Source organism: Eublepharis macularius, chromosome 13, assembly GCF_028583425.1.
Source record: "Eublepharis macularius isolate TG4126 chromosome 13, MPM_Emac_v1.0, whole genome shotgun sequence".
Taxonomy (NCBI): domain Eukaryota; kingdom Metazoa; phylum Chordata; class Lepidosauria; order Squamata; family Eublepharidae; genus Eublepharis; species Eublepharis macularius.
This window is the reverse complement of record NC_072802.1, coordinates 12,094,139-12,110,429: the sequence shown is the minus strand read 5'-3', so window position 1 is coordinate 12,110,429 and position 16,291 is coordinate 12,094,139. Positions and strand designations below refer to the sequence as shown.

Genomic DNA, 16,291 nt, shown 5'->3' with positions numbered 1-16,291 from the left:
AGGATCTCCTAAAACGTTTTGAGGAGGAAGAGGAGGAGGGATCTCAGGAGGAATGGTGGAGGTTTGGTGAAACATCCAGCCCCCTCCAGATCCCAAATTCTTGGGGCTGTCCCTGCCCGCAGTCCACCCTTCACTCCGTCTTCCTGGTCCAACTCCACACCCGTGGCCAGTAATCCTTGGTTCTCCTCCTCTTGACCTAGCTCCCGGTCCCCGTTTCAATCTCTCACTCTGGGAGCACTTCCAGACACTTCCCAACTACCCCTGTGTGGCACGGTGCTGTTCCTGTGATGGTCTGGTGCATAGGGGCTGTGACCCTAAGCACCTGTCATCCACAGCCCTGTGCAAGCAGAGGTACCACCCAAGCCTGTTGCCTCAGACCTTGCCCCGCGAAACATCTGGTGGGGGGAAAAGAAGCCTTCAAGTTCTGATCAGGGAGAAGTGGGAGGGGAATGCTTCGAGGATGCTGTGGGTGGGAGCGGAATGCCCAGGCAGGCCACCCTTGAGGAGGTTCTTCCCTCAGGGTTAGGGACAGTGCCCTTGAAAAGAGTGAGGCCGAAGGCTCAGGTGGCGGGCATTCGCATATTGGCGGAGATGATTGCCCTGGAAGGACTCTCGTCTGCTTGGCGCATAAGCTGCACCCAGTCACAAGGGATGCTCTTGGGCTAGATAGCAAGCCCAGGGACGTCTGGGACAAGGGATCATTGGACATGCACAAATTGTTGGGCAGCTGCCGGTGTCTGGCTGCCCACTTCTCCCACAGCATGAACCCTTTGTGCAAGCTGCTTCAGAGGCAGGGGGAATCCCCCCCAAGCACTACCTGAACTAGGACATGCCCGCCCGCTGCAACTCCACCTATGACATGATACGTTGTCTGGTGGAGCAAAAATACTCGGTGCAGAACATATTGTCATCTGTGGCCATTGTGCCGAAGGAAGAGGAGCTCTGCCTCAGCTCTACGGACTGGATAACCCTCTCCCAGATGGTGTGTGTCCTGAAACCATTTAAGGACGCCACCGAGCTCCTCTGCTCCTACCAGGCCTGCCTGATCAGCGGGCTGGACCAGGTGCTGGTCAATGAGCTGGAGCATGAGGAAGCTCTTCTCCCCAGGGTCAGGAACTTGGCCAGGTCGCCTGCTTGTATCCTCTCTGCCAGAAGCTGCTGTACAGACTGGCCTGCCTCTGTGACTCCCATATCAAGGGCAGCATTGCCATGCGGGTCGATGAGCTGCAGCACGGGAAGAAGGAGCTCTGCAGAGAGGTGTGCAGGTTCCAGGCTGAAAAAGCAGACAGAGGGAACAAGGCAGGGGTGAGGGGGAGGAGGAGGAGGTAAATGAGCAAGGCCATGAAAGCCCTCCAAAAACAGGCCCACTCGAAATCTGGTCCTCATTGGTGGGCTGGGCGGTTGGCAGCAGCAGGGTGGGTGCATCTGTCACAGCGGAGGACTCAGCGGGGGCCATGGTGCAAGAGTACCTTGCCGAGCCCACCAAGCCCCCCCTCCAACCCCCTGAGCATGAAAATCTGCCATCTGGCTTGACCTCTCCATCATGGCCACTAACATCCTCTCCTGCCCTCCCACCAGTGTCCAGAGCGAGCGAGTGTTATCCCACCTGCGAGACCTCCTCCATCCCCGCTACACACGTCTGGACTTGGACCTGATGGATAGGTTGTCCTTTATTAAGGTCAACCTCCACCTGCTTGGCTATCCCTCCCTGGACCTGGACTTATCTGGGCTCTGAGCCACCCAAGTCTATCGGGGTCTTAAGTTCTAGGGCCAAGCTCTTCTGCTGCGGGCTCAAAGTCTCAGGGCCACCGTCTGGCTCTGGGGCCAAGCTAAGTGGGCACCTTGGCCGAGGGCTCACATGGTTCTTTCTTTTTTATTTTATTACTCTTTCTCTTTTTTTGCACCTGTCCTGCCTGCTCAGGTCAGGTGTCTGTGTGTGGCGGGGTAGGGATCTAACGCCCCCCCCCCATCTCAGGGCCATTGCTAGGTTCTGGGGCCAAGCTAAGTGGGCACCTTGGCCGAGGGCTCACATGGTTCTTTCTTTTTTATTTTATTACTCTTTCTCTTTTTTTGCACCTGTCCTGCCTGCTCAGGTCAGGTGTCTGTGTGTGGCGGGGTAGGGATCTAACGCCCCCCCCCCCCATCTCAGGGCCACTGCTAGGTTCTGGGGCCAAGCTAAGTGGGCACCTTGGCCGAGGGCTCACATGGTTCTTTCTTTTTTATTTTATTACCATCTATTTTGTGCACCTGTCCTGCCTGCTCAGGTCAGGCGTCTGTGTTGTGGGGTAGGGCTCTCCCCCGCCCCCAGTCTCAGGGCCACTGCTAGGCTCCGGGGCCAAGCTAAGTGGACACCTCGGCCGAGGGCTCACATGGTTCTTTCTTTTTTATTTTATTACCATCTATTTTGTGCACCTGTCCTGCCTGCTCAGGTCAGGCGTCTGTGTTGTGGGGTAGGGCTCTCCCCCGCCCCCAGTCTCAGGGCCACTGCTAGGCTCCGGGGCCAAGCTAAGTGGACACCTCGGCCGAGGGCTCACATGGTTCTTTCTTTTTTATTTTATTACCATCTATTTTGTGCACCTGTCCTGCCTGCTCAGGTCAGGCGTCTGTGTTGTGGGGTAGGGCTCTCCCCCGCCCCCAGTCTCAGGGCCACTGCTAGGCTCCGGGGCCAAGCTAAGTGGACACCTCGGCCAAGGGCTCACATGGTTCTTTCTTTTTTATTTTATTACCATCTATTTTGTGCACCTGTCCTGCCTGCTCAGGTCAGGCGTCTGTGTTGTGGGGTAGGGCTCTCCCCCGCCCCCAGTCTCAGGGCCACTGCTAGGCTCCGGGGCCAAGCTAAGTGGACACCTCGGCCGAGGGCTCACATGGTTCTTTCTTTTTTATTTTATTACCATCTATTTTGTGCACCTGTCCTGCCTGCTCAGGTCAGGCGTCTGTGTTGTGGGGTAGGGCTCTCCCCCGCCCCCAGTCTCAGGGCCACTGCTAGGCTCCGGGGCCAAGCTAAGTGGGCACCTTGGCCGAGGGCTCACATTGTTCTCTCTTTTTGGATTTTATTACTATCTCTTTATTTTGTGCACATATAGCTGTGCAGGACCATGGGAAGGTCCCCTGTCATGGTATTTGGTGTATCCCTCACCCCCCGACCTAGGGGGAATGGGTTCCGTCCTTGCCGCCACGGCCGGCAGGTGGGTGATGTCTGTGGCCGCATCCTTCTATGGTCCCTAATGGGACCTGCGGTCTCCTCTGCACAGGGGGAAGGGCTTCCGTCAGTGCTTCCATGGCCAGCAGGTGGGTGATGTCTGTGGCTACCACATCCTATCCCTGAGACTTAGAATGGCCTCCTCCCAAGGTGGGGAAGGCATCCATGACTGCCGCTTTGTCATCGGGGTGTCTTTTGCCGGTAGAATCAAATCCACATACTCTGATAATATGAGCATATGTAACAATGTGATATGAAATACTCTGATAATAATTGTGTGCTGCAGAGGTTTAGGTGGGTTTAGGTGGGTTTTGTTAGGTTGGCGGCCACGTCTTCTAGGGTGGAGGGGCCTCACACTGTTGAGATCATAAGCTGTGGGAGGTAATAGTGAAGAACACATGTTCAAAGATGCAATGTTATCTGGGAAGGGTAGTTTAAAAAGTCAGAGCCGGTGATGAGGCAAAGGCTATATACTGCAGCTGTTTGAACGGGATGTGAAATGCCAGAAGAGAAACTTCAGCCCATTATAACCTCTCCAGATCCAATCCCAGCTCTGGAAGGCAGCTCCAGCCCATTTGCATTCCTCTGGTTGCCATCCCACACAGTTTCAGACTGGAGAGGTGAAACTGACAGAGTCTTTGGGGAGGTGAAGATGAAATTAACAAACCTCCCAGGAGCAATCTCTGCTGGTCCTGGCTAACATTGTGTCTCTTTACACCTGATGAACATGTGCCGAGGTGTCTCGTGTAGAGAGATTCTCAGGCAATCAACACTGCTAGCTTTTCTTATTGAATTAATCTTCTGGACCTTGCCATTGTGCAAGCTGGACTTGCATATCTTCATTTCTGTTTTCTCACATTGAATTTTCTCGTAAAGTGTGCTTCTTTTTCAGAGTTACTTGTGTGTAGGTGCTGTATAAACTGTGTATTACATGCAACACATGCACATAATAGAACTAAACCTACAAACCCAAATGAAAAGTGTGGAAATGAAATAGGGAAGATTTGTTTCTCTGTAATACAAATGAGCAGTAAGACCATTTCCGATGCTATCTCATGGTACATATGAAAATCAACCATATAAATTAAACCTAAAGGAAGGAGAATATTTATACACAGAAGTACAAAATTATTACATAGTCAAGTCACAGTTCACTAACAAGGGCTGAGCTGAGAGCAAAGTAATTTTACACTCCAATAGGCAGGACAGAGGCTGGTAATAAATCCAACCACATTTCCCTATAATTAGGGGAGGGAAAAGAAATAAAATGGCATCTGAGATGTTGCCATTGGGAAAAAAGGTACATATCAAAAAGTGGCGTGGGGGGAAGGGGTTCCAAGCCCCCAAACAGGGATTTTTAACGCGTCTGTAGCAGGACTCGTTTTCAAAGCCCTGAGACACTGCCAAGATCAATTGATTCAAAGGAGCTAGGATAACCTTTTCTTGAAAGAGCTCAGAGGCAGAGAAGCAGGAAGCAGCAAAGTGGGTCTGCGACAGGCATAAGGGGAGAGTATATTTTGCTTCATGCCACTTGTTGATGGCCCATCAGGCAGAAACTGATAGCCAGCAACATGAAGAACATCTTCCAGCTGGGTAGGCAGAACTGCTCACGACAAAAGCCATCTTGGAAAAAGATGCACGCTTTCAGGACACTGAAAACTGCCCTCTTGGCACTTTCACTGCTTTGCTGTCTAATGAATGCTGGGACAGAGGGAGGCAAAGGCATGAGTCCTGATCCAGAAATTCTGGGGCAGGACAGAAGCATCGATGTACCTCTCCAATGCTGAGGGGAATGGGGGCAACCCCACGAGTACCAGGTTCCAAAGTGTGCTTCAGAACTCTGTGGACTAGTTAGCAAATTCTTCCATCTGAAATCCGAAGTTTGGCTCCTGTATGGATAAAAAACTTGAGACAATAGTGCCACCTATGAATATAATTTAGGACTCTGTAAACTCTAAAAATCTGGCTGTTGTTGGTTTTCCGGGCTGTATTGCCGTGGTCTTGGCATTGTAGTTCCTGACGTTTCGCCAGCAGCTGTGGCTGGCATCTTCAGAGGTGTAGCACCAAAAGACAGAGATCTCTCAGTGTCACAGTGTGGAAAAGATGTAGGTCATTTGTATCTACTCAGGAGGGGTGGGGTTGAGCTGAGTCATCCTGTAAGAGTTTCCCAGGGGTGGAATGCTAATGGCGGGAGGCTTCACTGTATCCTGAGGAGGTTCTTTTGCATATGGATTGGTACTTGATGTGCTAATCTTCTCTGCAGGGCTATTGTCGGGGATAGAATGTTTTGTTAGCCTGGTGTTTTTCAGAACTGGAAACCATGCTCAGTTCATTCTTAAGGTTTCTTCTTTCCTGTTGAAGTTTTGCTTATGCTTGTGAATTTCAATGGCTTCCCTGTGCAGTCTGACAAAGTAGTTGGAAGTGTTGTCCAGTATTTTGGTGTCCTGGAATAAGATACTGTGCCCTGTTTGAGTTAGGCTATGTTCAGCCACTGCTGATTTTTCAGGTTCAGGTTCATACACAAACCTAGTGTATGGTTCCGGTTTGTGGATGATACATTTATCATTTGGAGCCATGGGGAGGAAGAATTGATGGGGTTTTTGAATCATCTCAACAACATCCACCTGAACATACAATTCACAATGGAGAAAGAAATCGAGGGAAAACTCCCATTCCTGGATACCTTGGTCATCCGCAAAGCAAACTTTCAGTTAGGTCACAGGGTCTACAGGAAACCAACTCACACTGATCGGTACTTACACAAAAACTCCAATCACCACCCCCGACAGAAAAGAGGCATAATGAAAACATTAGTGGATCGTGCAAGACGGATATGTGAGCCGCACTCTCTCAATGAGGAAATTAATCATCTAAACCACGCACTTCAGGCAAATGGCTACTCCAGAAATGAAATCCGAAGAGCAATCAAACCCAGGATGAATCAAACAACCAAGGAAAAACAGTCTCCTACAGGAAAAGTGTTTTTGCCATATATCAAAGGAATTACTGATCAGATGGGAAAGCTTATGGAAAAGCATAACCTTCAAGCAGTATTCAGACCCACCCGAAAAATACAACAGATGCTACGATCAGCAAAAGACAGTAGAGACCCCCTCACCTCTGCAGGAGTATACCGTATACCCTGCAGCTGTGGACAAGTTTACATCGGGACCACAAAGCGTAGCATCCAGACAAGAATAAAAGAACATGAAAGACACTGCAGACTTGGACAACCTGAAAAATCAGCAGTGGCTGAACATAGCCTAACTCAAACAGGGCACAGTATCTTATTCCAGGACACCAAAATACTGGACAACACTTGCAACTACTTTGTCAGACTGCACAGGGAAGCCATTGAAATTCACAAGCATAAGCAAAACTTCAACAGGAAAGAAGAAAACTTAAGAATGAACAGAGCATGGTTTCCAGTTCTGAAAAACACCAGGCTAACAAAACATTCTATCCCCGACAATTGCCCTGCAGAGAAGATTAGCACATCAAGTACCAATCCATATGCAAAAGAACCTCCTCAGGATACAGTGAAGCCTCCCGCCATTAGCATTCCACCCCCTGGGAAACTCTTACAGGATGACTCAGCTCAACCCCACCCCTCCTGAGTAGATACAAATGACCTACATCTTTTCCACACTGTGACACTGAGAGATCTCTGTCTTTTGGTGCTACACCTCTGAAGATGCCAGCCACAGCTGCTGGCGAAACGTCAGGAACTACAATGCCAAGACCACGGCAATACAGCCCGGAAAACCCACAACAGCCATCGTTCTCCGGCCGTGAAAGCCTTCGACAATACATCTAAAAATCTGATCTGTAAAAAAAAAATCATTTCTAAAAATATGAGGCTGAGGACTGCAAATGTAAAAGGATTGCCAAAAGAGGAGGAGGAATTCAAGAGGCATTCAGGGTTGCCATAACAACCCAAAATGGTGCCCAACATTGTGGCAGGGCTCTCCACTAGACATGGGCACGAACAACATTACGAACAGAAAAAAACCATGAACAGCCTAATCTGCTGTTCTCAAACAAGCTGTTCATGATATGAGGCCCCATCCTAAACAAACAAGTGTTCATTGCAAGCCTCGTTCGTTGCCTTCGGCAGCCATTCATCAAGCCAGACAGTCTGGCACCTGCAATCAATCCCCTTGGCAACCGGAGGCAGGGAGGGACTGAACTCTGTCTGAACTTCTTCTGACTTTCCTTCTGGCTTTAACCTTTCAAAATACTTCCAGCAGAGAGTCTTGTTTTTGCCACTGTGAAGAGAAAATGACAGCCAATGGGGAGATCCGTGGATCATGCCTTTCCCAGGGTGCAATCTCTCTGAAACTTGGAGGGTCTTCAGAGGACAGTGAGGACTATGTCCCCTGCAAATTTGGTGGGTATTGGACATTGGGAAGGTAACTTTTGTAACCTCTCAAACTAGTGGCCTGCAGACACTGCCGTTTTTGCCAGGACAGGGCCCTTTAAACTATCAGCCAGCAGGCCGACCAGCTGATAGTTTAAAGGAATCTTTAAAGGGCCAGGTAAGTGGGTTTGAGGGGAGGGAGGCTAAGTGGGGGGGTGTTTGGGGGTAGAGGGTGGGGTTCTGGCCCCCACGAACAATGAACAACGAACATGTCCAGGAACAGTTCATGTTCGTCCATGTTCGTTGTTCGTTGTTCATGGATGGCAACGAACAACGAACAGGGTGTTTGGGTTTTTTTTCCATTCGTGCCCATGTCTACTCTCCACTACCAGGAGTGGGAGAAGATGAGAGAGCAAGTGAAGAGGAAAGAAAGCAAAGCTGGAGTCAGTGGAGGGGTAGAGAGTGGACCTGGAACCAAGGGGCTGGGGAAGCGATGGTTGTCAATTCTGTGGTGGGAAATTCCTAGAGATTTGGAGGTGGCCCTGAGGAGGGTGGTGTTTGGGGAGGGACCTCATTAGGTAGAGTTGCCAGCCCCCCTTACCTTGAAAGTTGGAAATGGGGGGACAGTGGGCAGATTGTGGGCCATGATCTCCGTTGCACACATGCGGAGGCCCCTGGGTGATATCACTTCTGGTGTAAAACTGGAAGTAATGGTGTCTGTTTGGGGACAAATTGGCCCCAAACATAGTGTTTTTGCTATTTTGGGGGCTGATTTGACCTCATAGAGACCCTGTAGCTTTAGGTTTTACACTGGAAGTGACATGATTGGAGCCTCCGAAGTGCAGCAGCCATTTTGCAGCATACTCCAGGCTCCTGGCCTACCTCTCCTCTCTTTCCCGCCCCCACTGGCCAGGTGAGCAGAGGCAGGGAGTGAAAGGGCGGGGGCGGGGGGGTCCCCTGCCCTCACTGGGGCTGGCATCCATATGATTGGGGCATAATGCCATAGAGTCTTCCCTCCAGAGCAGCCATTTCCTCCAGGAGAACTGATCTCTGTTGTCTGGAAATCAGTCCAGGAGATCTCCAGTCCTCACCTGGATGTTGACAACCCAAGGGGAAACAGAACAGGAGAAAGAGAGAGACAGTGAAGCAGAGCAAGAGGGGAAATGCCATTTTATCATCTCTCATATGTCCAAATGTGTCCTCCTCTAGTAGATGTATAAAATTCAAATGCCAACACTCAGTCACCCACTCTAGTGAGAGCGAGAAACAAAATCCGTGATGGGATGTAACAAATGAGGTGGGGCTAGGGTTGCCAGCTTGAAGTTGGGAAATTTCTGGAGATCTGGGGGGTGAAACCTGGAGAAACCTGGAGAAAGTGGGGTTTGGGGAGGGAAAGGACCTTGGCATGGCATAATTCCATAGAGTCCACCCCCCAAAGTAGCCATTTTCTCCAGGTGAACTGATCTCTGTGGCCTGGAGACCAGTTGTAATTCCGGGAGATCTCCAGCCACCATGTGGAGGCTGGCAATCCTAGGGGGTGGGTCTCAGCAGATAGGAATAGGCTTACTTTCCATAGGGTTGAGGTCAGCTGGGACAGGAACGCATTTTAGTCCCATCCCTTTTCTTTATCCTTTTTGAGTGAACAACTGCTGTTCATTCATGTGAAAAGTAATATGCTGCACTTGGAAGGAGAATTGGTGAGGGGTTGTGGACTCCTCCCAAACTGGACGTGAGCTCCAGACTGATGGAATAGGTGACTCAGGTGAGTGCCAGGTATCCTGCCTCCCTCCCGGAGGGTGAGGGGACCTAGCAACCCTACTCTCTGTGTGCATATGTAACTCTCTTGACAGTAAGCTGCTTCTCTTTGTATAAGGCAGGAATGCCTCCTGAATCCTCCTCTGTCTCTGTGTCTCTTGGGACATTTCTTCTTCTTGCCTCATGGCCTTCCAAAGGGAAAGGATGTATTTCTCAGAGCTCCTGCCATAAAGGCCTCTTCCACAGACCCATTTGCAGCCTCGCTGCTGTAGTATTTATAGGGAGAGTGACTCTTCAGATTAGGGCTCTTTCTTTCTATTCCAAAATATTGCCATGAATGAAATCTATCTCAATAAACTATAAATTCTATCTTTCTGTAATTTGATTGCCTGAGGATTAATTACTGCACGTTGGGGAAAATGCTTCTAAGTAACTCTGCTACCAAACAAAATATAACTATTTCTAATGCAGAGTTGTAGAGATGCTTCCAAATCCTATTCATCCAACATTTTCCCTGTACTGTAGTATTGGGAATAACCTGGCTTTGTTCCAATGGACTAGGAATTCTCCCATGGTTTGTGCAGAGTCCCCATTTGTGATGAGCTTTCAGTTCCTTTGAGTCACTCAGCCCCCCCTTCCCCCCATCACTGATGCACTGGTAAAGTACTGCAAAAAGAAATCTTGGTATGATCAAGCATATGATGGCATTAAAATGCTTTTGGAGCATTGTTTGTTTTTTTACCAGTGTGCAGCAATGCATGAGGCCACCAATAAAACAGTACATAAAAAGAAATGTGATGCAATTATATGCTTGATGGCACCAAAATTGCTTTGTATGTAAAACTGAATCCTAATTTCTTCAAGTGTTTTATCAGTAAACAAATGTGCAGCATCGCTGTGAGTCTGATACAAATGAACAGAATGAAAGCTACATCTAAGACTCCCTACACAAGACATCTTACACGGGGACGCTCAAGTGACTTACTCTCTGTGTGGACTTATATTCAAGTGTACTCTGTCTCCCTAGCAGTGTATGTGTATCCACAATGGGACAACGAGTTTAAGATCTTTCACTTAAGGATTCCCATGTAAGATGTCTTGTGTAGAGAGACTCTAATTGTGCAAGTTTCAATTCCAGAATTAAGTTTTAGAAATTCCCCTAGTCAAACAGGAGTTGAGGAGGACTAGAACTCAGGGTAGAGTGAAATGATGGAACTGTCAAGTAATAGAATGGGGGAAAGCTACAGCCTCCCTCACACTAACCAAAGAGGCAAGATTATTTCAAATTTTTAAAGGCCTGGATGGAAGGGGTTAAGAGTGAATACGACCACACAGAGATGAGTATCCACCAGCAGAGTTTGGATGCACATAGCGCCAGCAAAGGAAAGGGTCCCAAGAAAAGGGGAGTGAGAGCCAGTTTGGTGTAGTGGTTAAGAGCGCGGGACTGTAATCTGGAGAGCCAGGTTTGATTCCCCACTCCTCCACCTGAAGCCAGCTCGGTGACCTTGGGCTAGTCACGGCTCTCTGGAGCTCTCTCAGCCCCACCCACCTCACAGGGTGTTTTGTTGTGGGGATAATAATAACATACTTTGTAAACCACTCTGAGTGGGCATTAAGTTGTCCTGAAGGGCAGTATATAAATCAAATGTTGTTGTTGTTATCATCTCAAGCTGGCCTTCCTGACACGTTGAACACTGATTGGATTTCTTCAAAGCTGTTCTTTTATGATATATGCAGCTTTCCTGGAGCTGTGGGAACTAGACCCTGGTAAAATATAAATCAGGCTCGAGTTGCATCTTAGTTTCTGGAAGGCCTTCAGATCCTGTTAAATCTTCAGAGTAACTTTGGAGACTCTCTGAAAAACGTCATGCCATATTTGGTGTAAGGCTCAAAACCACCTAAGTCAAATAAAGGCAGACTTTTGGCAGATACCGCAAGCAAGATGGGGAATAGCTTGGGGCAGGAGGTTGGTGTAATGTCTTATGCCCCATTTTGGAATTTGCCCAAGGCCCAAGGATTCTGAAATGCCGAAAAGCCTCCCAGGTGGACACCTGTGTCTTTTATAAGACCCGCAGAGCACCAGCAGGCTGCCTTTGCTGCTAGTACTGGCATGTGCGCACACAATTGGATTATCTCAGATAAATGGTCCCAGGGAAATCCTATTTGAAGCAGAGAAAAGAGCAGTGAGATTTTGCAAAAACACAGATCACATCATAGCATGATTGATATTACCGTTTTCATCCAGAGAAAAGTCATCCTGTGCATAGCGGAATTTTTCTGGACCACAGGCAATAAACACATCATCATCCCCGAAGAAATCATGGAGACAGGTCACCTGCCGGGAGAACAAAGCAATTTGTTTAATTTTAATTGGCAGCACCCAGTTACAGCTCAGGTTTTGATTCAAACTCCTCCAGTTTACTGCTAATCACCCTGTTTTTTATAGACCTATTGTGGGACGCTGCACACCTCAAGTGTAAGCTGTCGTTTTTAAAACAGGAAACCTGCTACTTTGCAAAACGTAATGGTTCAAGAGACCTCACCGGTCTCTACAGGCTGTGATAAAAAGTCCCACCACCCCAGGAATGCTCCTGGCCTCTAGACCCCTCACTCACTCTTAACCCTGTGCACTTAGTATTGGTGATGGCACGACATGGGGACCAGTCTCATCCCCCCTGGATTCACCAAATAGATGCACAGGAATTTGAGGTCTTTCTGCACCCCGAGCAAGGTGGGATCCTCCACATCACCACCACCCTCTGGTAAGCATGAAGGGAGACAAGGCCTGATCTCTGCTGAGGGGGGCACAGAATGCAGAGAGGCCTCCAGATCCACTTGTATGCTTGTTGTCATCACTGGGCTTGTGAAAGTTTTAGAGAAAACATAAGAAGAACCCATAAGATTAGGGTTGCCAGGCCAGGCAACTTGTAGGAGGGCTGGGGAAGGAGACATAGGGGGTGTGATGTTGGTGACCCAGAACTGACAAAGGGTACTTCTAGGAACAGAGAAGCAGCTGCAATTTTGGGTTGTGGAAGTTATATGGAATACATCTTCAGGCTCTCACAAACTCCTGCAGAAAAGAGAAGTGTTTTGGATTCACCATCTCCAGACGTTGATGCCTTGGGGACTTAATGAAGACGTGGACTGGACTTGCTGTGTCTGAGATGGATTTGACTGGATTTGGACAATGGCCCTAACTGAATGTGTGGTGTGTCTCAGCCACTCCGGTGTTCCCTTCCTTCTCTCTCTCCTCCCCTCCACCTCTTTTGAGAGCACATCTTCTTATCACATGGGAGAGATTGCATCATCCTTATACCTTTTCATATAGCTGAACTTTTTTAGGTTAAAGTGCCATTGTATCTTTACTGCAGATTGATGTAACACACTCCTATACATTGGAAACCAAGCCTCAGGTGGGTTTGTGGTTGGGATTGGAGAACCTAGGGGGCAATTAAGAGCATTTTGGGGAATAATTTTATAATTTGATACATTTTTTCTTTAGAGTGCAACAATAAATGAAGAGCAGTGTGTGAATGCAGTCCTGGGTCTACTGCAATATTTGCAGTTTATCACACAATACTAGAGGTAAATTTTCATCCAGTTTTTTACCTAGAATAATTCTAGCACTGAATAATGGACTATATTATATTAAAAAATTTTCCTCCCCCCTTCTTCTTTTGTTACAGGTCTAGATAAAACACTGGGAGCATTGCATGACTGGTTTCCATATGTGTGGGTGTGTTTGATCATAAATTGTTTACAATTGACCACTGAGGAAGGCCTAAGGGCCGAAATGCATCTGGTCAGTTTTGTATTGTACCTTGGTCTATTTGTGTTGGTCATTGCACTGTACCATCATCTGTATCTTGAGATGTTTTAGCAAGTTTTAGTATATATATGTAGCCTGCCATTCAGGCCTTATGTTTTAAACTTTTTATTCACATTGGTGCACATCTATAATAAATACTTTTTACACACACACTCAAATACACACACACACACACACACACACACACACACACACACACACACACACACACTTAACTCCTTTTGTTCCCCTGCTTGTTTGGGTTGAGTTTGTGGGGTTTCCCCACCCCACCCCCCTTTTTCTTCCTTGCTACTTCTAGGAATTGCCTGAAATTCTATTGTAAAACCATAGATTTTCTGGTGGTTCCTAGAGCATCCTTTGTCACCTCCAGTTTGTACCTGGAAGTGACATAGTGATATTGGTGATGTCACTGTTTTTTATTTTTCTCCTTCTGCCATTCTGAGCAATGGGGAACAATAAGGCATACCAGCAGGAGGTCTCCCACCCTAGCAGGAGGCCCAGTACGCCAACATAAGATGGACTATGGTCTACCTGGTCCAATATCCTGTTTCTCACAGTAGCTCTGGAGGGCCAACAAACAGGGCATAGAGGTTAAGGACTTCCTTTGATGTAGCCTCCTAGTATTGGGATTCAGAGAATTAGCAGGCTGTGCCTGACAACTGACAACTGTGCCTGACAGCTGAGGGAAGGGACATGCAGCATTATGCAATGTTACCTATGCTGTTATGTCAGTTCTGGGAAAACATGGACATGATGTAGGGTAGCTCTAGGGATTGTTGAAAACTCTATGGTAAAACCATATTTCTAGGACTACCTTACGTCACTTCTGAGTTTTCTCAGAAGTGATGCAGTAGCATAGACAACATCACTTCTTAAGATATTTTTCTCCCAGCACTGCTCAGAGTGGCAGTGGGCAATTAGAGTTGCCAGCAGGAGGTCTCCCACGATAGCAGGAGGCCTGGCAGCCCCATCTGTCCTCCCCATATGGGAAAATTCATTCCAGTATCATAGCAGCACATTGTCAAGTTACTAGTAGAATTAGACAGAACCAGACCTTCATTGAAGAACAGGGCAGAAAACTGTAAGATCATATTTTCAAAAAGTTGTGCTCCCTTCCTAGGAGTACCAAACAGCCTCAAAATGGAAGTCCTGTTACATTACTGGCTTGAATTGACATTAGGGGTGTGTGCTTCAGGTTTCCAATTCAGGAAAAATATCTGAATTGGATCTGATCTGTAAAGATTTGGGATTTACAAATAGGAGCCAGCATGCTGGCCTTGATTCGGAAATCCCAAATCAAAGCTTCCCAAAGCATTCAGGTTGCTTCGGGAAGCTTCGGACCTGGGGCTGGCTTCAGTTGGCAGATGGTGGGGATCCCCACCACCTGTCAGCTGAAGGTTAAAGGGCCCATTCCCTGCCACTTGCAAGCGGCAGGGCCCTTTAAACTTTGCTCAACCTCCCCACCCCCACCCCCCACCCCCACTTACCTGGGCTGGCAGGGCTGCTGGGGTGGTGGAGGAGGTGGCTCTGGGCCCTCCTACCTCCCCACTGGCCTCCGCAGTGGCAGAGGCAGTGGCTCCAGCCTTCCCTGCCACCCACCTGGCCGCTGCGGGACACTCTGGGCCCCGGAGGCGGCGACGCAGTGGCAGAGAACCCGGCTCCGGCCATCCCACCCCTCAAATGGCTGCTGAGGAGGCCTTTCCTGCCCCTCAAATGGAGGTGGAAGAGGCAGCACCGGCATTCCCCACCGGCCAGCTGACTGCTACGGGCCTCGTAGGTGGTGGTGCCATGGTAGAGGAGCCGGTTCTGGGCTGTCCCGCCCCTCAAATGGCCACCATGGTAGCGGAGGTGGAGGAGGCCCTTCCTGCTCCTGAAATGGCCACCGTGGTGGCCATTTCAGGGGAAGAAAGGGCCAGGGGAGGCAGCTCCAGCCTTCCACACCAGCCAGCTGGCCACTACAACCCTTGAGGCAGTGGTGCAGTGGTGGCGACTCTAGCCTTTCCCGCTGGCCAACTGGCTGCTGCAACCCTAGAGGTGGTGGCAGCAGCAACAGCTCCAGCCTTCCTCACCAGCCAGCTTGCCACTGCAGCTCCAGAGGCGGTGGTGTGACTGTGGCAGTGGATCCGGCCTTCCCTGCCACCCAGCTGGCTGCTGCTGGTCTTCCAGATAAGTGGGGTGGGGGTGGGGGAATAAGTGGGGTGGTGTGGGGGGCTGGGACAAAGCTTCCCCCTCACTTCGGTATGCTCCAAATTTTTACGGAGCATACTGAAGCGATTTAAATACCCGACTCCCAAAGCGGCTTGCCTCTTTGGGGTTTGGGGTTCCCTGAATTTTTTTCCCGTTTTGGGTAAACCCGAAGTGGGAAACCCAAATCTTTCGGCTGTGCACACCCCTAGTCAACATTTAAGACCTGCAGCCAGAAATGGAATTCTTCCCTGACACAAAACATTTTCCATGCACTGATTTGCTTTTTTAATGTTGTGTACACCAAACACACTTGTTGCCTCTGCAGGTCACCTGTGAAGACCTGCCCCTGCTCAATAACACAATACTTCACAAGGACAGCTACCCATGTCACTTCACAACAAGATCACTTAATGGACAAGCAAGACAGGATCATGCACAGCTAGCATCTACTGACGACAGTTGTACAATGGAATGGGAAAGACAGACTCCCTTGTGGTCTTTGTGCAAAGCCGAGAACAATGGTGGCAACACAAATAGTAAGCAAGAAATAAACTCCCCTGCACTCCTCATCAGCTGGAGTCCTGACAACTTAATTGTACCTTATTGTGAATTATCCGTTGTGATTACACAGTAACAAGATAACAAAGTTTCATGATGAAGCTACTGGAAATAACCATAATTTCACAGTCTTTGGCATCACCCTGTCAACCTGTCTCAGGGGCTTGAATTAAGGTGAGTCAGGATAGAGGGAAATGAAATTGATTGTAACCTTTTTTTAGCATGTTTTCCAAAAAATTACTCATTACATATGCATGTGATTGTTAACTTGCTCTAAACAGTCAGAGCCCCAACTTTTTAAATTCTGTAACCTGTTTTTGGCTGGTTCATCTCACAGAGACAAGGCCTGTCTCTGTGAAGGTAGAGTGAAAATTGGTGGAAGGAACATTAACAATTTGAAATA

The 16,291-nt window shown here is 48.5% G+C and overlaps 1 protein-coding gene across 1 annotated transcript in view; it reads right to left on the bottom strand.

Annotated features, from left to right (window-relative positions):
• Nucleotides 1–16,291, bottom strand: part of DCX (doublecortin) — a 179,428-nt gene that overhangs the window by 32,431 nt on the left and 130,706 nt on the right. The window contains exon 3 of the mRNA XM_054995807.1: nucleotides 11,547–11,649. Coding sequence (XP_054851782.1) covers nucleotides 11,547–11,649 — 103 coding nt within the window. The remainder of the gene's footprint in view (nucleotides 1–11,546; nucleotides 11,650–16,291) is intronic.